The sequence below is a fragment of the Schistocerca gregaria genome, chromosome 2, assembly GCF_023897955.1.
Source record: "Schistocerca gregaria isolate iqSchGreg1 chromosome 2, iqSchGreg1.2, whole genome shotgun sequence".
Classification (NCBI taxonomy): Eukaryota; Metazoa; Arthropoda; class Insecta; order Orthoptera; family Acrididae; genus Schistocerca; species Schistocerca gregaria.
This window is the reverse complement of record NC_064921.1, coordinates 609,133,264-609,158,744: the sequence shown is the minus strand read 5'-3', so window position 1 is coordinate 609,158,744 and position 25,481 is coordinate 609,133,264. Positions and strand designations below refer to the sequence as shown.

Genomic DNA, 25,481 nt, shown 5'->3' with positions numbered 1-25,481 from the left:
TTGTAGAAACATACCTATCTTTTGTGCGAATTGCTTAGTGTTTTCTCCGGCTGTATCTGTTTTTATGATTTATTTCATAATTTGTGGAACTATTGATTTTCAAGACACCATGTGATGACATTTTGGACAAAATAATTATATGTTCTTCAAAGCTTATCAAATAGGTCGTCTTCTCCAACTATCCATCTAGTACATATGCTACTATTCAAATTCAAAACACATTGAATATGACTGCCCATTGCCTGGCACACTGAAGTCCATTGAAATTCAAAATACTGTAAATCGAATACAGTTGCTAAATATTAGGCCTATTAGAATCCTGAAGTAGTCATTGGCACTGAGCTATAGGCGTACATTGAAACATGAAGACATGAGAATATAGGAAAACGTAATACAAAATCTCTTGTTACTTCATATCTTTTGTATTTTGGGTTATGGAGCCGGTTACTTCAAGCAGATATAGCATTAAAGAGTGATTACAAAATAGTGTAGGCAACACAACTCTTTCAAGGCATACTTTCCTAAAATTCTCCCAATAAACTGAAATTAACCGTTTGCCTTCCCAGCCACAATTCTCACATTCTCATATTGCTTTACAGTGTTATGCCCAGCTATTTAAACAACATGACAGTGTCAAGCAGGACAGTAATAATCCTGTATCCAAAAAATTACAGGTTTGTTTTTCCTAATCACCCACATTAACTTGCATTTTTCCACATTTAGAGCTAGCCACCATTCATCGCACCAACTAGAAATTTTGTCTAAGTCATCTTGTATCCTCCTACAGTCACTCAACTTCGAAACGCACCATAGACTACAGCATCACTTGTGTCTGGCCGAGTGTCAAACGCTGCCGTGTTAGGAGGGTGTGGCCCTGCGTAACTGTCAGTACACGTTATGTCAGTCTTGATAGCACAGTTGCGAGGGGTAGCGGGAGGTAAACACACGGAAGCTCGATTGCTGGGATTGCAAGCAGATTCGGCGCACTTATTGACCTTGCTTTGTCCTTGCTGTTGTGTCAGTAATTCCTTTGCTGCATCGGAGAGCCAGAGCTGTGTTTCGTGAAGCCGGAGGGAGAGCTCGAAAGTTTTCCTTGCATAGGTGAGCGACGTGTTCGAGCTCGACAAAGCACTTATGCATGGTTTCTTGTAATGTAGTCGACAGAGACAAGCATGTACGAATGAGATGAGCCCAGACCGATTCTCATGTGGTGGGTTGTTCGATGGAGCACAGGGGAAGTGAGTCTTGGACGGATGGTGAAATACAATGTTTCGCACTAGGTCCGGTGAAAGTTTATGGTGTCACAAGCAGTCAATGCCTAGTATAGATTTGTCAATTTCGCACACTAAAAATGTCCACCCGAGTTTATGGAGAGTGAGACGACGTGTGAGGTTGAACCCGAGCATTGTAGTTTAGTGGAATTCACGGCTTGCAGTGAAGTATGATGAGGGCAGATGTTCGACAACCCTAAGGATGTGGACAGCAGTGAAACATCGGCACCTGTGTCCACTAGGAAAAGGTATCCCAACGAAATGTCTTTTATGTAAAGTCGTCCACAATTATCTTGTTGTTCCCGACCATGAATGCACTTCTCAATTTGTGTCCACTCTTTGAGCCTGTCACCTTATTTGCTGGACAGCAGAGGGATGACCAATTGAGTCTCATCCCATCCAATATTTCAGAAATACAGTACCTTTCTCGATGATTTGTGCCTAGTAAGGGAAGTTATCTGCCATGATTGGTGTTTTTGAAGTATTCACAAAGATTTATCATTGCAGTGTATTTAAATTTTTCGATTGTTTTTTTAGATAGGGTGAGTATCATTTGGAAATTTAATTCAGGAAATAGTGTTTGGTTTACAGAGTAGATCTCTACCCTACCTTCCAAACTTTGCAAAAGCATACAATGTCTGCTCAAAAACTTCCTGAACATTCGTAATTTCGTACCAATGATGTGTTGGAATGAAATGCTGTTGCATGCCTGCACACTTCTTTGTTTCATGTTTAACTGCTGGACGTTTAGTTGTTGCTGTCAATTAATTATTCTTCAGTGATGTATTGAGTATTGCCAATTTCAAGATAGCAGAGTTGGAGGAGCAACACATCTGCATTAACTTTTGCGTGAGAAACTCAAGAAAACGTTTGCAGAAACAGAATGCAGGAAGCCTACAGTGATTAGTGCTTAAGCTGTACCCAGCGTTATGAATAGTTCACGCAGCTTAAAAATGGCCAGACATACGTTAAAGATGACCCTTGTTCAGGGTACCCTTTGACGTCTACCAAAGACACTCATGTCAGGAACTTCAACAGCATTGTGTGTGCCGATCAAAGACTGACTATCCGAAAGATTGCAAAAGAACATAACATTTCAGTAGAATCATGTCATGACATCGTGACACGGCATCTTGGAATGCATTGTTTTTCCGCCAAGTTAATACCACGGCTCATGAGTCAAGACCAGACAGACCTTCACATCACAATCTGTGAAGGGCTTTTGGGTCATGCATATGGTAACAAGGTGTTTCTTAAGAAAATCATAACTGGTGATGAGAGACATGAGTTTACGGTTATGGTGTTGAGACCAAGGTTCAATCTTCACAGTAGGTTCTCCAAGACCAAAAAAAAAAAAGAGCTTTTCAGGTCAGATGAAATGTCAGAGCCATGCCGATAGTTTTAATTTGACTTTGAACGATTAGTTCATTATGAATTTATGCCACAGGGACAAACTGTTAATCAATGGTACTATTGGGACATGTTGCGATGCCTGGAAGAAAATGTGAGAGCGCCCTGAAATGTGGTGAGACGATTCACAGCACCTGCTCATTCATCCCTGTTGGCGCAGGACTGTTGCACAATAAACAAAATCACAGTGCTGCCTCATCCTCCGTACTATCCAGACCTGGCCCCTGCAGACTCTATGTAATTATTTAATTTTATTTCCAAACTTGAAAACCCGTTGAAAGGATGAAGGTTTGGAACGATAGACAAGATAAAAGAAAATTTGCTGACAGAGCTTCACACAATCCAGCAAGAAGCTTACCAAGACTGCTTCTGGAAGTGGAAACAACATTTGGAGCAGTTTATCAACTGTGGAGGAGAATATTTCGAAGGAGACCATGCTCAATAAGTAAAAGGTAAGCATAGACAAAAGTTGTGATCAGAGTTCTGGAATTTTTTGAACTCACCTCATAAATTACAGGACGAGCTATTCTGGAAGAAAGCTGTGAAAGTGTCTGGATAGTTTAATCGGTAAGAGCATTATCTGCGAAAGGCAATGTTCCGTGTTAGGGATCCAGGCTTGTTCCATGAATCATAATGGTGATTTTGTGCTATGATGTGAAGTGTGTGTGTGTGAGTGTGTGTGTGTGTGTCACTCATGCACACCTGGCTATTACACATTTATTTACTTTTGTTTTCTGTTAAATTATTTAATTACAGTGTAGGGCCAGCAAAGACTTTTGTAGCTGAATACCTCTTTCATTTTTGTGCCATACTAATGCTTTCATTGAATAAAATTTTAAAACTTCAGCACACAAGAAGGAAAAGAAGAAGAAGAAGAATATAACATAGTTTCAAGGGTTGCAGAGTTTGTTCTTACTATGATCATTTTTTTATTTTACAGATTGCAATTATAGTCAAGCTTACACTGTGTTCAAAAAATACAGACAGCTAAGTAATGCTAGTGTTGAGAATATGGTGAAAACTGGTGCATTATTGGATGTAAGTAAATGAACATGCTCCTATTATGTATAAGTGAATTATATTTTTTTCCAAAATTTCATATTATGCCAAAGATAGTATCAATCACCATTGTCAAGTGTTTTATAAAAGCTATTTATGTGTATGCCTAGTTTTAATTAATTAGCTTTTTTAGTGTTAGTTTTAATTAATTAGCTGTTAAGAGACATGTTATTTATTTTGAGACTTTGTATTGTAATGCGAGACATGGGATAGTGCGTTCTTCATGGGTACTAACTTTAAGTGTAGTTATGCTTCCTTCATTTTTAATTCTGGTTATCCTTGTACTTGAAAGTAACTCAACACTGTTCTAGAACTGCTAGTAGTAATACTTCGTAATTTTCTTTTTTTTTCCCTATTCATTTGTGATGATCATATAAGAAGTTAAATGACTGCAAAATGTTCATTAAATTTACCCCCTCCCCCCCCCCCCCCCCCCACATGTCAGTGAACATTACTGTCTAATATCACAGTTTAGGACATTTACAAGAGGTTGTACGAGAAAGACATTCTGAATGTCTTTTTAAGAGAGTGTTGAAAAAAATTTAAAGAAAGGGTGAATTGTCAACACTTGTTAGATTAGTACCACTGTTGTAAATTTATGCAGACCAGTATATGCTTTTGACTTTAGAATGGAATTGTTGCCTTTTTAGAGATTGTGAGTGAAGCAAATGTAATTAACACTGTGATAAGACAAAATTAAAGACCAGAGCACTTCACTTTGTATCTGATGTCATGTCTGGAACATTTTTTCCTATAAACAGACAAGATTGGTATACAGTTAGTTAGTTAGTTACATGAAGGCACGTAATGTAATGTTAGTTATTTTTAATGTTGTGGATTTTCCTGGGCGTAACTATTCCTATTACTCACCAGCTTTCTCCTATGAATGTGAAAATATTTTATTGTCACCAACCTACAAAGGGAGAAATTATCAATAATAAAAAAAGATAAATCAGAGCTCGTATTGAGTGATTTAAATGTTCATTTTCCCCCGTGCTGTTGGAGAGAGGAACTGTAGAGAAATAGTCCGAAGGTAGTTCAAAGGCCCCTCTGCTAGGCAGTCAAGTGTGATTTCCAGCAGAATCATGCAGATAAGTGGAATACTCACATTAGGCTGTTTGACGTTAATTTTAAATTATTGGACAAGTGACGGACATTTTTTGTTGCAACCTGGTGTTCTCCTTTTCGAAACAAATTCCGTTCCAATTATATGTAAACTAGGCCTGTTTTTCATCTAATATAGTACTTCTGGTGAACTGGTTACCTGTAATCTACAGTGTATTATTGACAGCAAACTTGATTAGACTAAAAATATTTATTCAGAAATGGTATTGAAATGTGTAACTTTTTAAAGAAATGTCCTCAAACAGGTTGTGAATAAGCACCACACTATCCATTATGCTTTTGTAATACAGGAACTATTGTTTCCAGAATAAATCTTCCAATCTGAAGTGACTGTATTAGTAACTAACACGAATGCTGACTGCCGCACAGAGTTTGTTAAGTGTTGTGTCAGCTAACTGCGGGAAATGAAATGCTGACAAACAAAAAATTCTTAACTGTTATAAATTGGAAAATTAACTATTCTTTTCTGTGTGATACTCATCACAGTAGTTTGCAAAATAAGCTATCCCAAGTAATGCCTTGTTGTGAAAATGGGCTCCAGCATGATTCATAAGTCTTCTGATAACCTCAAATGTGTTTCTATTGGGAATACCAAGCTATTTCACTGGAATAAGTCTGTGAAAAGATTTTAATGCAATTTTGCCTCTGTTCATCAGTTACGAACCAAACAAGTTAAAATTACAGAACCAGTGAACATATGTATTGGTATCAGTTTTCAGTTGTAGATTCAACTGTCAATAGGTGCCGAAAGCTCATGATTATAAATTTGCTCATACTTGTATTTGCATTTTATACAACAGAGACCTGCAGTCTGTTCTGAGGTCTGAAGTGTGCAATATCATATTGCTTTACGACATTATGGGTAAGATCATTTCACAGTTACTTTGCCTGTAAGCGGATCATTGTAGATATATAACTCACTAGAATTTTCAGATAATTTTCTAATCGAGACATCTGATTACTGCACTATTTCTATAATATTGTTCTATCAAAGGAAATCGATAAGAATAAATATGGGGACTTGAAAGTGTTGAACTTCATTTTATGGCCATTTCATCCAAACAGAAATTTTATTGTGAAGTGGCTTTCTTGTTGAGCAACTTCGTCTGATACAGATACTTAGGACAGATGATGTCCATTTATCAAGCCAGTCTCACAGGAGCTTTTTTTCTGTTGCAATATGGAGCTGAATCTGTCTCTGTGGACCACTTTCAGGGTAGGTGGTCTGCTAATTTATCCGTTGTACTAGGAGCAACACCATGTTGCCATAAGTGTAACAGTCATATTCTGAAGGAGGAGCAACACCATGTTGCCATAAGTGTAACAGTCATATTCTGAAGGAGAAGCAACACCATGTTGCCGTAAGTGTAACAGTCATATTATGAAGGAGTAATCTATTACCAGCAGGACTGCAGTGAGTATATCACTGATAGGGCAGTTCTGATTTGCAAAATGGAACAAGATTATTCTTCTCAGTTTGCCCCACATGTGTGGGCATATTTTGACTGTCAAATTCAGTGTATTATGTATGTCTCTGAAAGTATCATTTGTTCTGTGATGGCCAGTGACACTACAGGATTCAAGATCACACATCTGAACCATTTCATCTAAAGATGATTGTAGTTACTGTGTGCATGACCCATATCTCAATGTCAAAAGGATTTTCCAATCCCCATGTCTGTGGGTGTGAGGGTTAAAATGTTTTGGTATCAGACACCAGAGGGGGCAGGGCACAGTATGGTGTTCTGTGCACTCAGTGACAATGGATACAACAGTATGAGGAAATTGGAACCTGGAAGTCAGTGTGGAACTTGAGTTTTACATGTTTCAGCATTGGCCCAGGCTAATGAAATGGTGAACATCACTTAACAATGTTTCTCATTTTTGTGATGCGGTTGAAATGTATGACTGCTTTTCCCTGGTCAGTGGATGTGACTGTGTGCTGATTTTGGGAGGTTGATCCACAAAGCAACCATGCAGCTATCAAGGAGAGGCTTCATAACGAATGTTTACTGTGCTGGGCAGTGCTTCCGAAAACACTTAATTTTAATTGGCAAAACACTTTATTTTCTGATGAATTATTAGTTTTGTCAGCACACAATAGTTCAATATAGGTGTCTAGGACATTGTGTCTGTTTAAACCCCAAGACATCTTGCACTGGCTGTGTGTCTGCAGCAATGTGGGCCTGGATCATTCGTTGTGGAACTCTTTTAGAATCTGTGGCCTGCTAGGAGCTGTCCAGTATACTCATACTATGTGAGCAACATCATGATCCTATCACCATATCAGTCATAACAAAAAAGAGTAATGCATTTATTACAGTACATACTTCATTGTTGGAGCAGTGCTAATTTCCCTAAAGAACAAGATTACCCATCTCAGTTGACCTCTTTCTGCGCCACACCTCAACCCCCCCCCCCCCCCCAAAACTATACTGGCAGAAGCAAAATGGATTATGGGAGCTTATTGAAATCATTTCTCAATGGTAGGTCAAGCATAGGGATAGAACGTTCACAGTTGCAAATTTGCTCGTATCTGCATTTTCTATGAGAGCCTTGTAAGTGAATGCAGTCTGTTTTGAATCTGACCCCTATCCTAACATTGTAGAACACACATGATCACCAGAAAGGATATTAAGTGGTGAAGTAACCATATACACAGCCCTTTTCAGGATGCAGTTTTTTTTAATGAGAACTGTAATTTCTGTGCTCTGTTAATGTCACATTTTGTGCAGATGCAACATATTACAACAGCAAGCAAAAAATTTCACTCAGTGTTAATTCAGAACCACTCATAGCAACAAATAACTGTGTTTCAGCATTTGGAAAAACTCTCGGAGCTACTTATAAATTACATTTGCCACACCATGTAGAGGGAGTTCTTATTTCCTTCATTTTATCGTAGTAATTACCTTTTCCAGAACTGTAATACTAGAAATTAAATTGTGCCGGTTTTCTTGTGTATGTTTAATGTGTCCTTATGTTGAGCATGAAGAATGTATATCTCATTCAAATGCATTCATAATTAGTATAATTGTTTAACTGTGCAAAACTGTATTGCATGTTCATGAATGAGATACGAATTAATGATAACCCAGCTAATATATGTAATTTTTATGTGAGAAATATAGCTATGTTTTGTATTAACACTTGGTGTGAAGACCGCTATAATAGAGTTAATGTTAAATAATTAGCAGGATAGATACATTATTTCTAATATGTTTTGGGTTAAATTATTTGCAGAAGTTAGGGGTTGATAAAGCTGAAATTTATAATTATCCAGAGCTACTAACAGTGCCTCCTGTAACAGTTGAGAACCGTGCTATGCTTCTTCAGGAAGGTGGATTTCAAAAGATTGAAGCACATATTTTACTAAAGTAAGTATTTGTTGTGTAAAGCACAAGTAAATTCTCTCAAACATTTTGTATCTTACAGTCTGATATACTTCAATTAGCCCTTTTTGCGTGTTACAGTAAAGAGGCATTAGAATTCCACAAGTTACAAAATCGGTTTGGTTATATGATATGTAATTTTTTTAACACATTGTGTTATGAATGGGATCCAAAAATAATAAAAAACAAAAAAGAGGTATATATATATATATATATATATATATATATATATATATATATATATATATATATATATATATGATGTAAATAAAATAGAAAGAAACTTCCACATGGGAAAAATATATTAAAAACAAAGATTCCAAGACTTACCAAGCGGGAAAACGCCGGCAGACAGGCACAAGAACAAAACACACAAACACACACTCAGAATTACTAGCTTTCGCAACCGATGGTTGCTTCTTCAGGAAGGAGAGGGAAAGACGAAAGGATGTGGGTTTTAAGGGAGAGGGTAAGGAGTCATTCCAATCCCAGGAGCGGAAAGACTTCCCTTAGGGGGAAAAAAAGGACAGGTGTACACTCGCGCACACACACACGCGCTGTGTATGTGCAGATGGATATGTGTGCGTGTGTGTGTGTGTGCGCGAGTGTACACCTGTCCTTTTTTTCCCCCTAAGGGAAGTCTTTCCGCTCCCGGGATTGGAATGACTCCTTACCCTCTCCCTTAAAACCCACATCCTTTCGTCTTTCCCTCTCCTTCCTGAAGAAGCAACCATCGGTTGCAAAAGCTAGTAATTCTGTGTGTGTGTTTGTGTGTTTTGTTCTTGTGCCTGTCTGCCGGTGTTTTCCCGCTTGGTAAGTCTTGGAATCTTTGTTTTAAAACAAAGATTCCAAGACTTACCAAGCGGGAAAGCGCCGGCAGACAGGCACATGAACAAAACACACACACAGAATTACGAGCTTTCGCAACTGGCAGTTGCTTCGTCAGGAAAGAGGGAAGGAGAGGGAAGAAGCAACTGCCAGTTGCGAAAGCTCGTAATTCTGTGTGTGTGTTTGTGTGTTTTGTTCATGTGCCTGTCTGCCGGCGCTTTCCCGCTTGGTAAGTCTTGGAATCTTTGTTTTTAATATATTTTTCCCATGTGGAAGTTTCTTTCTATATATATACTTACCAAGCGGGAAAGCGCCGGCAGACAGGCACATGAACAAAACACACAAACATACACACAGAATTACGAGCTTTCGCAACTGGCAGTTGCTTCGTCAGGAAGGAAGGAAGGAGAGGGAAAAATGAAAGGATGTGGGTTTTAAGGGAGAGGGTAAGGAGTCATTCCAATCCCGGGAGCGGAAAGACTTCCCTTAGGGGAAAAAAAGGACAGGTGTACACTCGCACACACACACATATCCATCCGCACATACACAGACCAAATCTGTCTGCAAAAATGGCCATTGTCAAACTGTGTATGTGCGGATGGATATGTGTGTGTGTGCGAGTGTACACCTGTCCTTTTTTTCCCCTAAGGGAAGTCTTTCCGCTCCCGGGATTGGAATGACTCCTTACCCTCTCCCTTAAAACCCACATCCTTTCATTTTTCCCTCTCCTTCCTTCCTTCCTGACGAAGCAACTGCCAGTTGCGAAAGCTCGTAATTCTGTGTGTATGTTTGTGTGTTTTGTTCATGTGCCTGTCTGCCGGCGCTTTCCCGCTTGGTAAGTCTTGGAATCTTTGTTTTTAATATATTTTTCCCATGTGGAAGTTTCTTTCTGTTATATATATATCACTGTACACTCTTCTCTCACTCTAATTTAGTTAATTATAAGGTCTTATTGTTCAGGACCGTAAAAAATGAAACAGCAGCTAACATCGCAGTTCCATGGGTGAATATGGTTCTTTTACTGATGACGTATTTATTAGAAAACACTGCATATTCTCAAAGTGTGTACTCTGACATGTTTCATTAATTTATTCCTGAGAATGCTTAAATCTTTTACTGATGATGTATTTATTAGAAAACACTGCATGTTCTCAAAGTGTGTACTCTGACATGTTTCCTTAATTTATTCCTGAGAATGCTTAAATCTCCACTAAGTATTGTATGTTGTGCAGGAGAATGTAAAATCATCTGATAATTTGTTGTAGGGCAGAAATACAGTGTATAAAATAGAATGAGAAAGATTATTAATAAAATTATTCATCCACTAATCACTTTTACAAGGGTGTTGGACATGTTGCAGTGTTGCAGTTTAAGAACAAACAACAAAATTTGCATGTACAATCGCTTAAATACTTTCATGTCTAGTCTGGCAAAGATGGGACAGGTTGTTGGCCCTGGCTTTGTAGTAGGAACCATCCTTCAGTTGCCTGAGTTAATTTAGGGAAATGATAAAACACCAAAAACACAGAAACTAGTGAGTGGGTGGAATGTGTTTATTTTTGAAATATGGTAATGTACACTTGCTAGAGAAGTATAAGGGAATGACATGTTTATGTGTGCAAGTATGGGTTTTTATTCTTCTATGTACATTCCAATAAGAACACAGTAACTGTGATGCATAACTTTAAACTCAAGGAGTTCAGATAACACAAAAAAATGTAATGAGGTGCTGTTTCATGTATTTACCCTTCAGATGAAATAAGGCTCCCAGAATTTCATAAGCAGTAGCCAACACCACTTTCATTCTAGAAAACAATTTTTATTGTTGAAATATTTGCTGTTATTTCATAAACACTTTCAGAGGTATGTATAATGAAATGAGGATAGCAGGCTCCAGCCTTCTGATAGGCCAACTCCTTCTCACAGCTGTCATTGAACTATGTGGTTGTGATGATCTCAGGCCATTGATTTCACTGTCTGAAGACAGAGATGGAGTCAATACCATACTCACCATGAATGACAAGTATCCATGTGAAAATCGTAGCTTGTGACACACTTCTAACTTGTCATATACTATCTCTGCATCTTAGATTCCAGTTACAGTAACAGAACTGAGTCTCACTTATAATCAGTTTTGTATTAAAACTACCTTAGATAGATCGACTTAAAAACAGGGTGTCACTGGGTGTTATGTCATGTTCTTTTATTCTGCTTGTGAAAGCTATTGTAGGTTATAAGTCAAAGATAAACAGTAGATGCCCAAAGTCAGTACTACGTGATGTAAAAATAACCTCAAATTCCAGGTGGTATGCAATGAATTTTTATTTAATTTTACAAAATTTCATTAATGCTTTTGCACCCTTATTGATAAAGCTTAAAATAGTTTTCACTAGGGAACTTTTACGCTGTGAAACTACTGCTTTGTGTTTTTTTCCAAGTGCTATAAGGTAAAACAACATTCAAAGGGGTTTTCAGAGCAAAACAAGGAAAATTTAAAAACCAAGTGTGTACTGAAAAAAGAAGATACATTCGTCTGTTTTATCAAATCTATTTATGCCATGATTTAAGCTATGAGAGTTTATTAGTGATGGGAATGTGGCTTGGCAGTAGTTTCATTGTATTCTTTACAGTTGCTGTAATCTGCCTGTCTGTATAATCTAAGGGGCCATTTCTGTGCATACTTGCAGATATTATTAAAATAATTAAAGCATTGGAAGAATGTTAAATTGTAAAATGTAATAGCAGAGGAGCGAAAGCCCATAGACATTCTTGTTTCCCTTGTTATTAAGTCCTGTGCTGTAAGCAGTGAAATATTGTGAGGCATAGGAAGTAGAGATAAAAATTCATATAAAACTATAATTACTGCATTGTAAAACACAGTTAAAAGAAAAGGAAGAAATTGGTCTTCTTTTGAGATTTGCTGGGTTTCAGAAATATAAATATTTATGGAAATTGTGTAGCTAAAAAATTTAAAACCTGTCAACAATTGAAAAGTTTCAAGTATACCATAAAAAATTGAACTTACAGCTTTAATACTGCGACTGAAAGTTTGTTTAGTGTTGCATTTTGATGTGAAAGTTAATACATGGTATTCATATGAGTTTCATTTCCAGCTTCATACCTCTGGTTCGGAAACGAGCAGCGCTCTTCAAAGCATATGGTTATATACCATATGAGACTGATATAGCTCAGTCATTTTTGTCACATACTGAATCTCCACCACCAGACATAGAACCATTTGTGTGCACAGCACCTATGGAGAAAGCAACTTTTGCTGATCTTCATAATTCTGTATTACGGTATTACCTCTCATGGCGCCTTCAAATTGATCAGGACAGGATAACCAAAATGATGAACACATATAAACGCTTCAAGTACAAAAGTCTGCGGTTGATGGTACGCACATTGAAAATACTTGAAGATGACCTTGGGTTTTCTCGTGAAAAGGTATTGCCTCTTCTGTATTCATGTAGTTTGTGTATGGTGTGTCATATTTTATACTTATTTTGTTTCTAATTGCTAGGAGGTGGTATTCTGTGGTGAATTATAAAACATGGATATTTCAGATTCTCAGTAATGCCTACTTAATTCACAGTCATCCTGACAACACACTGAACACATTGAGATCAATACCAACAATTGGTGGTATTGATACAAGGATTATGCTGAATAATTTTCCAAAGATTATCATGACAAACACAGAGACAATAGAGAAAATATTGGGATATTTGAAAGTAAGTATAGATGACACTGATATTACTTTATTCCTGGAAATCATTGTTTCATTTTTTGTTGCTGCTGTTCAGTACATTGCTATATTGGTTCTGAGTTTTTTTCCTGATGGTGCTTTATTTGTAAACAGTGGTGACAGTGTGTAGTATGGCTGTTGAGAAAATTCAGTTTTGTTGTGTTCAGTTGTTCCTACAATCACCACTTTTATTTTATAACCCCAGAAAGCTCATAGAATAAGTGCTGTGCTAAATGCTTGCCACATTTTCATTTGATGCTATTTGACCATGGGGGGACTGAGGAATTATGTAGTGACTGTGCCATCTTTGGTTACAAAACTGTGCATGATTCACACAGTGGGGACATTGTTGGCACTCATTAGTCAATAATTTCACAAGACCAACAAGCAGTTACAAACTATTGTTTTAAAAATAAAAATACTGTTATTGGTGTAATAACCCAAATGTTACTACAGATGTGGCACACAACACAATGGAGTTGTGCAGCTCCAGGCACTTCCACCTGAAGTTGCTGACTGTGGGCTGCACCTCAGTCACCTACAAAAGGAAGCCAGAGACCCATGACGGGCGAATATATTTTGTATTGTCTTGCAGTGGCTCTGCATGGCCTCTCTTCTCTCCATGGAGGCAGTACTTCAATTATTTCTCCACCAGCAGCAGCTTGCTATGGTAGCTTTGGAAAAACTTACGACTATGTTGCCTGTTCAGGCGCTGCTGTCTAAGATGCATCCATTGCCATTTCCACCATATGACGACTCTCCTGAAGACAGGGAAGCTTATGAAAAATGGCTCCTTGAGCACTTTGTTGCCTGTAGGATGACAAATTGTAACATTTGTAAGGCTTTGCCTTTGTTGTTGATTCATCCTTGCATGTATAGTTGTTGTATAAATTGTCCTGCTTGCGAGAACCGACCTCACTTTCCTTTGATGAAATGTGTAGCTTATCTTCTTATCATTGCAAGAGCACTCATGTGATTGTCATTTGCATAGAGTTTTACCAGCACCACAAGTAGCCACGTCAGTCTTACCAGCCTTAGGTGGTGGAGCTACAGAGTCTGAGCCATAAATGTTGCTTTATTGCTCCAAAGAATTCTATGTCCACTCCGTGGTTTGTGGCACAATCACATACCTCGCACATGACAAGTAAGTTCTTCAGAGGGCCCTTCAGTGTGAAGATCTGTCCTTGGAAGAAGTGTTGGACATTGCTCAATCTTTTGAGGTCTTCCACGCAGTGGGATACCAAATCGAAGTGTGGTGGGATGTTGCCATTTTTAATAGTGAACCACTATGGCATATAGCAGCAGGCTCACTTAGCAGATAGGAAGTCAACACTGTGAAAACTAGGAAACCGTGATGGAACGGACAATCCGCTTGGCAGCCACAGCACTGAAAATGCACAGCACTTCTGTCATGCCCCTCTTGCTTTGTGCAATATTAGAGGGCTGCATGTCCCTGTCTATGGGCAATGTGTCACAGGTGTCGCTGGAAAGGCCCCATTGTGTTGGTTTGTCATTCTCAGACTTTCTCCGAATTAGTGAACGTTGACATTGATTCTACTTCTCCATTGTCTCCGCATCACAATGTTGTTGTGGTCTTCAGTCCTGAGACTGTTTTGATGCAGCTCTCCATGCTACTCTATCTTGTGCAAGCTTCTTCATCTCCCAGCACCTACTGCAACATACATCCTTCTGAATCTGCTTAGTGTAGTCATCTCTTGGTCTCCCTCTACGATTTCTACCCTCCACGCTGCCCTCCAATACTAAATTGGTGGTCCCTTGATGCCTCAGAACATGTCCTACCAACCGATCCCTTCTTCTAGTCAAGATGTGCCACAAACTTCTCTTCTCCCCAATCCTGTTCAATACTTCCTCATTAGTTATGTCATCTACCCATCTAATCTTCAGCATTCTTCTGTAGCACCACATTTCGAAAGCTTCTATTCTCTTCTTGTCCAAACTATTTATCGTCCATGTTTCACTTCCATACATGGCTACACTCCATACAAATACTTTCAGAAATGACTTCCTGACACTTAAATCTATACTCGATGGTAGCAAATTTCTCTTCTTCCGAAATGCTTTCCTTGCCATTGCCAGTCCACATTTTATATCCTCTCTACTTCGACCATCATCAGTTATTTTGCTCCCCAAATAGCAGAACTCCATTATTACTTTATGTGTCTCATTTCCTAATCTAATTCCCTCAGCATCACCCAACTTAATTCGACTACATTCCATTATCCTCGTTTTGCTTTTGTTGATGTTCATCTTATATACTCCTTTCAAGACACTGTCCATTCCGTTCAACTGCTCTTCCAAGTCTTTTGCTGTCTCTGACAGAATTACAATGTCATCGGCGAACCTCAAAGCTTTTATTTCTTCTCCATGGATTTTAATACCTACTCCGGACTTTTCTTTTGTTTCCTTAACTGCTTGCTCAATATACAGATTGAATAACATCGGGGAGAGACTAGAGCCCTGTCTCACTCCCTTCCCAGCCACTGCTTCCCTTTCATGTCCGTCGACTCTTATGACTGCTATCTGGTTTCTGTACAAATTGTAAATAGCCTTTCACTCCCTGTATTTTACCCCTGCCACCCTTAGAATTTGAAAGAGAATATTCCAGTCAACATTGTCAAAAGCTTTCTCTAAGTCTACCCATGCTAGAAACATAGATTGCCTTTTCTTAATCTTTCTTCTAAGATAGGTCGTAAAGTCAGTATTGCCTCACATGTTCCAGTATTTCTACGGAATCCAAACTGATCATCCCCGAGGTCGGCTTCGGCTTCTACTAGTTTTTCCATTCGTCTGTAAAGAATTCGTGTTAGTATTTTGCAGCTGTGGCTTATTAAACTGATAGTTCGGTAATTTTCACATCTGTCAACACCTGCTTTCTTTGGGATTGGAATTATTATATTCTTCTTGAAGTATTAGGGTATTTCGCTTGTTTCACACATCTCTCTCACCAGATGGTACAGTTTTGTCAGGACTGCCTCTCCCAAGGCCGTCAGTAGTTCCAATGGAATGTTGTCTACTCCGGGGGCCTTGTTTCGACTCAGGTCTTTCAGTGCTCTGTCAAACTCTTCAGGCAGTATCGTATCTCCCATTTCATCTTCATCTACATCCTCTTCCATTTCCATAATATTGTCCTCAAGTACATCGCCCTTCTATAGACCCTCTATATACTCCTTCCACCTTTCTGCTTTCCCTGCTTTGCATAGAACTGGGTTTCCATCTGAGCTCTTCATGTTCATACAAGTGGTTCTCTTATCTCCAAAGGTCTCTTTAATTTTCCTGCAGGCAGTACCTATCTTTCCCCTAGTGAGATAAGCCTCTAGATCCTTACATTTGTCCTCTAGCCATCCCTGCTTAGCCATTTTGCACTTCCTGTCGATCTCATTTTTGAGACGTCTGTATTCCTTTTTGCCTGCTTCATGTACTGCATTTTTATATTTTCTCCTTCCATCAATTAAATTCAATATTTGTTCTGTTATCCAAGGATTTCTACTAGCCCTCGTCTTTATACCCACTTGATCCTCTGCTGCCTTCACTACTTCATCCCTCAAAGCTGCCCATTCTTCTTCTACTCCATTTCTTTCCCTCATTCCTGTCAATTGCTCCCTTATGCTCTCCCTGTAACTCTGTACAACCTCTGGTTCTTTTAGTTTATCCAGGTACCATCTCCTTAAATTCCCACCTTTTTGCAGTTTCTTTAGTTTTAATCTACAGGTCATAACCAATAAATTGTGGTCAGAGTCCACATCTGCCCCTGGAAATGTCTTACAACTTAAAACCTGGTTCCTAAATCTCTGTCTTACCATTATACACTCCTGGAAATGGAAAAAAGAACACATTGACACCGGTGTGTCGGACCCACCATACTTGCTCCGGACACTGCGAGAGGGCTGTACAAGCAATGATCACACGCACGGCACAGCGGACACACCAAGAACCGCGGTGTTGGCCGTCGAATGGCGCTAGCTGTGCAGCATTTGTGCACTGCCGCCGTCAGTGTCAGCCAGTTTGCCGTGGCATACGGAGCTCCATCGCAGTCTTTAACACTGGTAGCATGCCGCGACAGCGTGGACGTGAACTGTATGTGCAGTTGACAGACTTTGAGCGAGGGCGTATAGTGGGCATGCGGGAGGCCGGGTGGATGTACCGCCGAATTGCTCAACACGTGGGGCGTGAGGTCTCCACAGTACATCGATGTTGTCGCCAGTGGTCGGCAGAAGGTGCACGTGCCCGTCGACCTGGGACCGGACCGCAGCGACGCACGGATGCACGCCAAGACCGTAGGATCCTACGCAGTGCCATAGGGGACCGCACCGCCACTTCCCAGAAAATTATGGACACTGTTGCTCCTGGGGTATCGGCGAGGACCATTCGCAACCGTCTCCATGAAGCCGGGCTACGGTCCCGCACACCGTTAGGCCGTCTTCCGCTCACGCCCCAACATCGTGCAGCCCGCCTCCAGTGGTGTCGCGAGAGGCGTGAATGGAGGGACGAATGGAGACGTGTCGTCTTCAGCGATGAGAGTCGCTTCTGCCTTGGTGCCAATGATGGTCGTATGCGTGTTTGGTGCCGTGCAGGTGAGCGCCACAATCAGGACTGCATACGACCGAGGCACACAGGGCCTACACCCGGCTTCATGGTGTGGGGAGCGATCTCCTACACTGGCCGTACACCTCTGGTGATCGTCGAGGGGACACTGAATAGTGCACGGTACATCCAAACCGTCATCAAACCCATCGTTCTACCATTCCTAGACCGGCAAGGGAACTTGCTGTTCCAACAGGACAATGCACGTCCGCATGTATCCCGTGCCACCCAACATGGTCTAGAAGGTGTAAGGCAACTACCCTGGCCACCAAGATCTCCGGATCTGTCCCCCATTGAGCATGTTTGGGACTGGATGAAGTGTCGTCTCACGCAGTCTGCACATCCAGTACGAACGCTGGTCCAACTGAGGCGCCAGGTGAAAATGGCATGGCAAGCCGTTCCACAGGACTACATCCAGCATCTCTCCGATCGTCTCCATGGGAGAATAGCAGCCTGCATTGCTGCGAAAGGTGGATATACACTGTACTAGTGCCGACATTGTGCATGCTCTGTTGCCTGTGTCTATGTGCCTGTGGTTCTGTCAGTGTGATCATGTGATGTATCTGACCCCAGGAATGTGTCAATAAAGTTTCCCCTTCCTGGGACAATGAATTCACGGTGTTCTTATTTCAATTTCCAGGAGTGTATAATGTATCTGAAACCTGTCAGTATCTCCAGGCTTCTTCCATGTATACAGCCTTCTTTCATGATTCTTGAACCAAGTATTACCTATGATTAAGTTGTGCTCTGTCCAAAATTCTACCAGGCGGCTTCCTCTTTCATTTCTTTGCCCCAGTCCATATTCACCTACTACGTTTCCTTCTCTCCCTTTTCCTACTACCGAATTCCAGTCACCCATGACTATTAAATTTTCGTCTCCCTTCACTATCTGAATAATTTCTTTTATTTGATCATACATTTCTTCAATTTCTTTGTCATCTGCAGAGCTAGTTGGCATATAAACTTGTACTACTGTAGTAGGTGTGGGCTTCGTATCTATCTTGGCCACAATAATGCGTTCACTATGCTGTTTGTAGTAGCTTACCCGCATTCCTATTTTCCTATTCATTATTAAACCTACTCCTGCATAACCCCTATTTGATTTTGTGTTTATAACCCTGTAGTCACCTGACCAGAAGTCTTGTTCCTCCTGCCACCGAACTTCACTAATTCCCACTATATCTAATTTTAACCTATCCATTTCCCTTTTTAAATTTTCTAACCTACCTGTCCGATTAAGGGATCTGACATTCGACGTTCCGATCTGTAGAACGCCAGTTTTCTTTCTCCTGATAACGACATCCTCTTGAGCAGTCCCCGCCCGGAGATCTGAATGGGGGACTATTTTACCTCCAGAAGATTTTACCCAAGAGGACGCCATCATCATTTAATCATACAGTAAAGCTGCATGCCCTGGGGAAAAAATACGGCCGTAGTTTCCCCTTTCTTTGAGCCATTCACAGTACCAGCACAGCAAGCCCGTTTTGGTTATTGTTACAAGGCCAGATCAGTCAATCATCCAGACTGGTGCCCCTGCAACTACTGAAAAGGCTGCTGCCCCTCTTCAGGAACCACACGTTTGTCTGGCCTCTCAACAGATACCCCTCCGTTGTGGTTGCACCTATGGTACGGCTATCTGTATCGCTGAGGCACACAAGCCTCTCCGCCAGCGTCAAGGTCCATGGTTCATGGGGGTGGACCTTTATTAAAGTGTCTATACTGAACAAATGATTGTCGCTGCAAGTGGATACTGGAGCAGCTGTGTCTCCCTTTAACTCTCGAATGTGTGCATGGCTGTGCTTCCCATGGTTTGCTCCCATCACATGTTGTCTGGTAAGCAGTTATTGGTCAGTTTACTGCTGCCACGGGTACAAACCTTTAGTCCGTCCTATCACATATCTGGTTGTTAATGATCCCCATATTGAGAATCTGTCATACTCAGTGATCAACAGTGACAAAATATTTATTTATTTAACCTGGCAAGATTAGGGCCATCAGGCCACCTCTTACATCTGACCCAGCATTCTACTTATTTTACATTCATATGTTTTAGTAGGCATGTTAAACTACATCTAGTACAAAAAGTGAAATAAACAGTTACAAAGATACACCTGGAAAAATAAATACATATAGAGTTTATATTCGTAGATCATAAGTACTGTTATACTTAAGACATTATTGAAGAGAAAGATTTTAGATAGGAGTGCTGGCAGCAGGGAGTATGAGGGAGACTCACGGTGAAGGGAGGAGAAGAATAGAGAGACATGATGAAACATAATTAAGAAAATATAAAGGAAAAGAAGATTGTGTGGCTAATAGAGATAGATGAAGAGGAAGGCATCTCAGAAGCAAGATAGGAGACACCAGCTTTGCTATTTGACAGATGAGAGGATTGGCCTTGTACATTAATTTTTTGGAGAACTTTATGAGGATGATAGTAGGAAATGCTTCAACTACTTCTCAAAAGCAGCAGGAGATTGAATTTTCCGCAAGGTAAGGGGCAGTTTGTTCCAGAAGGTGGACAGCAGCAACTGAGAAGGAGTTTGCAAAAGTTTTTGTTTTGTCAGTGGGCACAGTTAGGATACCAAATAAGAGTGACCTCGTGTTTCAGTTATGACGGCATGACAGGTTTTTAATCTCTGAAGCAAGGTACTGGGGTGCTTGTGCAACGAGGAGTCATCGAAGTAGACATAGAGTGTGGTAGTCACGCAATTTGTCTGGCCGCAGCCACCCTAGCTCGGAGTATGAAGCACTAACATGATCATATCGGCGAATGTTGCAGGTGTAACGCACACAGGCATTCATGGTTAGCTTTAGCCGTCTTTTGTTTTCACTACTCATGCCTTGTTGAATCACATCACAATAGTGGAGGTTGGGTAGAACGAGTGCTTGCACGAGCTGGCGTTTCAAGCCCTGTGGAAATATGTTCTGAAACTTTTTGAGAGCATAGAGACAAGCAGACGTCTTTCGGCACACTGCGACTGTATTCTCCGCCCAGTTGAGATGCTCATCCAAAGTTACACCCAAGTTCTTCACTGTTTTCTGATATGGTATTGGAGTACCATCGAGCAGAATAGGAGGTAGCTGTTCATGGAAGTCTGAATTTATTAATTTCTGATGGGCTATTAAGATTACTTGCATCTTTTTTGCATTTAGTTTAAGCCCCAGGTTTTTCGCCCATGTCACTACTGAAGACAGATCATCATTCATCTGAGCGATTGCAGTGTTTACATCTTCAGGTCTGACACTTAGGTAGAGCTGGTGGTCATTGGCATAGAAATGATATTTACAGGAGGACAGAACCGACGAAATATTGTTGACACATAAAGAAAACAAAAGTTGTCCTCAAGTCTGATCCTTGTGGCACTCCTGAAGAAACATGTTTCTAGGAAGATTTTTCATTTACGCAGACAACACATTGCTGTCTGTCTTTTAAGTAGCTTTCAAACCATCTCATTGCACTATCAGAGAAATTAAGCTGTTGCATTTTTATGAGCAATATGTCAAAGTTAACAGTATCAAAAGATTTGCTGAAGTCCAGTACCGTCAATATTGTTGCCTTTCAATTGTCGATGGCATATTTCAGGTCATCAGTAACTTTAATTAGAGCAGTGTTTGTGCTGTGATGTTTACGGAAACTGGATTGAAATTTGTCTTATAGGCTGAATTCATGCAAGTGTTCAATGATTTGGTCATGAACAATATATTCAAGTGCTTTGGAAACAGCAGGCAGTATGCTAATTGGTCGGTAATCACTAGGCAGTTGCGAGTTTTCGATCTTAGGGATGGGTCGAATTATGCTTCTTTTCCATGCAGTGGGGTATATTCCGTTCACGAGGGAAAAATTAAATATGTCAGTTAAGACAGGTACTAAGATATCGGCAACATTCTTAATCATGGTTATACCGATACTGTCGTTGCCTATTGCATCAGAAGAGAGTCTCATTATTGCTTTTCTTGCCGTATTTGTTGTTACATGTTTTAGATGGAAGGTATTGTTGCTAGTTACCCTGTTTGGGGTTCTTGTGGACGGTAATTATCAGCCGTGCTGGTATTCAGAGGTGCAGAGAAGAATTTATTTAATTCGTTAGCTGGCACATGAAAAGTAGTTTCCGATTTTGCCTTTCCGACCCCCAAGCTAAGTAGATTCTTCCATAGAGTCGTAGGTGTCAGATCGCTGCATACAAGGGAACGAGCGTGCCTGATTTTAGCATTGCGAATGTATTGTTTTACTCTGTTCCATAGCTTTCTATATTCTTCGAAACACTCGGGTTTCGGATCTGCCTTGAAATGCCTGTGGGCAGCATCCCTATTAGTCATCATTTGACGTAATTCAGCTGTCAGCCATGGAGCAGGAGATTTTCTTACACGGATTGTGCGCACAGGTGCATGTTTGTTGTATAGGGCAGTGAGTTTATCACCAAGTTCATTAATTTTGCCGTCGATTGTAGGTTGTCTGATTATTTGATGCCATGAGATTTCTGAGCAATCGGCTGTTAGAGCGTCAAGGTCAATACGTTTCATGTTCCCACAAGTTATGTAATATGATGTGATCCTTGGGGGCTGCACAGAGTAGGCCAGGAATATTACATCATGTGCTGAGAGGCCAGGGGCCGATGTTTGACCAATATCTCTTACTTTGTCAGTCTGTTTCGTTGCGATTACATCTATAAGAGTATGACTGTGCGCCGTATGGTGTGTAGGTTGTAATAGAAGAATGTTCATGCTATTGCAACTAAACAATCTTCTTAGTTTATTGTGGAGGGAGTGTCTCTTAGCAGGTCTATGTTCAAGTCGCCGATTACGATGACATGTTCGTATTGACACTGAAGTGAATGTAATTTCGACTGGAAGGAACTCATTGAGCTTATTTTTGGCGGCTTGTACACGACACCAGTCAAGAATTTCCGACTTTGTATATTTATTTCAATGAACATGAATTCAGCCTCTTTTTCTTCAGCATAATTTGATGTACATAAGACTTTTGCTTTGAGATCTGTTCGTATATACGCGCCGACCCCGCCACCTCGCTTTTTTGATCTGTCTGCCCTAAGAAATGTGTACCCTGGGAGATGAATAGATGCAGAGGATATGTGTGGTTTCAACCACGTTTCGGATAGGAGGATTACGTGGTAGTTTAGATGGTTGAAGAGGAGGCTAAGTTCTTCGTAATGTGCAGTTAAAGACTGGATGTTGCAGTGAGCTGCTAAAAGCTCTAATGCGTTCCGCTGAGCAGCCTGGAGTAGGGTGGCAGACTGGTTTGTCCCTTTGTTAGGCACTACCTGCCACGAAGGGCACTGGCTTCTGTTTCCGCCAAGTGATATAACACAAGTGTGTCCGAGATTTTGTGCGCCCTGTTTTTGACTCCTCGAGTGCCGAAAGAAAGGCGACTGCAAGAGATTTCCTGAGGTTGTGGGAGTATAGAAAATGGATTAGTGGTATTCGGTGCAAGGAGAATATGACCGAAATAGTGATGGCTGTGTGTCACCGTGTATCCTATGTCGTAATAGGAGAAATGTAATTAGCATATTTGAAACAGCTTAGGGTGGAAATAAGGGAAAGGGGAGTGATTTAAGAGGCCGATGCTGCCAGCAGAGAGAAGTAAGCTTAATCTTTAATAGATTATCGTAGGAAGCTAGAATTAAATTGAAATTTACTAAAGTGATACTGGTAGTGATTTTTGTTATGAACAATTTTAACCGAAGAGATGGGTGATTAATGAACTAAAGGAGAGACTAATAATTGCGATAGAACTATTACAGAATGGAAGAGAATAAACTGAGAAAATGAAAAAAGTATTAGCAGTAACTAAAATTAAGCAATGGTTAGAGCTACAGACACAAAAAAAATAGTAAAAAGTTAATACAGTTACAAAACCAATTAGTTGAAGGTACAAATATGAGTATAATTAAAAAGTTAATACAATTACAAGACTATATCTGAGTATAGGGCTGTTACAATTTGCAAATGGTGTTAAGTTTTCACTTTTGGCTCGAGTAGCTTCACTTAATACTATTCATTTCTGTCATGTTTGTGACTGTCTTCTTTCCAGCTGCTGTCTTAATGATTACTCTGCCATCCTGAGTCCACACATTCTGAAGACCGAAATGGGATATGGCACTGTTTACAATCTTTAGCTGTTCATGTGTCAGATCTTCCCTTATTGTAAGCCCTGTCCTTGCTAACTTCTTCTTCTGGGTAAAGATCTCAGCCCTTTTTTGGTACGAGACAAATTTAATTATTATTGGACGAGGTTTGGTAGCACCTGGTAGTTTTCGTCCCACCCGATGGCTCCTGTCAATGTCTGCCTTGGTCACTTCAACGCCTAGTTTGTCACGCGCAACCTGTATAAGCAGGTTGTCCGTGTCTTCTTCCCTATTTTCTCCTACTCCAAACAGTCGTAGACTATTTCGCAGTTGGTACTGTTCTAGCTCGTCTGTTGCGACAGATAGTTTCACTTCCAACTCTCGTGCCTTTTTCTCGTATTCAGACACAGACTTTTTTAGTGCTGTAATTTCGGCAGTATTGACCTTAACAGTTTCACGCATTTTGGCCAATACTGCTGCCGTTACAATATCTGATATAGTGCCTGCTATCAGATCGAGACTGTTTTTATCACGAAGTGCAGTGTTTACCTCAGAGCAGACCAGCTCCGTTATACCGGGAGCTGCGGCCACACCTTCCGCCAAAAGCAGGCCCGCCGCACCTGCTGCTTCCCCGCTGCTGGACGCGCTGCTGTTGACTCTTCTGTTTACCATTTTCTCGGAGATATTGGCAGAGCACAGAAAAAAAAAAATATCACTAGTGCACAGAACACTGTTGTTTACACGATTTACACTTGTACTAGACAACACCACCTGCGAGAACACCTTCGAATTCAACTAAATTTCGCGAGCCGAACTTAACACATGTTACACTGCAGCTGCCATGACACGTGTATCCAAAATATAAGTGATCCTCACAGATAAAGCATATCAGGAGACCCAGAAGAATGCAACTACAACCATGGCCAAATGTTACAATACTCAGAAAGCTTTTTCATCAATAGAATATATGATATGATGTTGAGCTGGCAGACACTGCTGATACTAGCTTTGTTTGAGATCAGCTTCCAACCAAGTGAATGTGACATTTGAACAATGATTTTCCCAAACTCAGACAATTAGATGCTGACAGGAAACTGTTTACACATTGTGGTTCAGCTGTATTCTGCGAAGTCTGTATTAAGTTCATGCTAGGAAATTTGTTACCTTGTTTGGAATATGCACACCTTACCACAGATGGGACAGGGCTTCCACTGTTCGTTATATCGTTTATCATGTCTAGATCCTCTGAAAGGATTTCTTCTCATTCTTTAATATGTAAAGAGAGATTGAAAGTAAAACATTTACACAGTCAGATCATATTTGCTGAAATTTTGTACAAGTTGTAACAAAAAATTATGTAGTTTTTTATAGTCTTTTTGGCTTTTCAGTGTCTATGTGCATAAAATTTTCTAAGTATACAAATTGTAATACAAAATTCATGAGTAATGAGCTGGCTGCTGTGGCTGAGTGGTTCTAGGCGCTTCAATCCGGAACTGCACTGTTGCTAGGGTGGCAGGTTCAAATCCTGCCTCGGGCAAGGATGTGAGTGATGTCCTTAGGTTAGTTAGGTTTAAGTAGTTCTAAGTCTAGGGGACAGATGACCTCAGATGTTAAGCTCCATAGTGCTCAGAGCCATTTGAACCACTTGAATCATGAGTAACACTTTAAAATGGTGGAATCAAAAATAACATTAAAAGAAGTTCGGCTTTCTCAACTGGTACTACATGTGGGTAAACTACAAAAGAGGCAGAAAAGGCTTCCTCTGTTCAAGGATATCAAATGCTTTCAAGCTGTTCATCATGACCTTGTGCACTTGAGCCACTTTGCAAACTGTTAGTGACTTGCGAAGTTTGCGATTGAATGAGGCTATTAACCTTAGTTTTTGGAGCAGGCAACAATTTAAAACATGTTGTTGGGCTGAGTATAAACTCCTTGAATATGGACAGAAAGAATAGCAAGA

At 40.3% G+C, this 25,481-nt stretch overlaps 1 protein-coding gene across 2 annotated transcripts in view; it reads left to right on the top strand.

The window, feature by feature from the left end:
* Positions 1–25,481, top strand: part of LOC126334573 (transcription termination factor 5, mitochondrial) — a 53,097-nt gene that overhangs the window by 8,536 nt on the left and 19,080 nt on the right. Inside the window, exons 2-5 of one of the 2 annotated variants that reach the window (XM_049996958.1) lie at positions 3,622–3,719; positions 8,109–8,242; positions 12,199–12,532; positions 12,652–12,819. In XM_049996958.1, coding sequence (XP_049852915.1) covers positions 3,622–3,719; positions 8,109–8,242; positions 12,199–12,532; positions 12,652–12,819 — 734 coding nt within the window. The remainder of the gene's footprint in view (positions 1–3,621; positions 3,720–8,108; positions 8,243–12,198; positions 12,533–12,651; positions 12,820–25,481) is intronic. The other variant, XM_049996959.1, reaches the window with a different exon arrangement.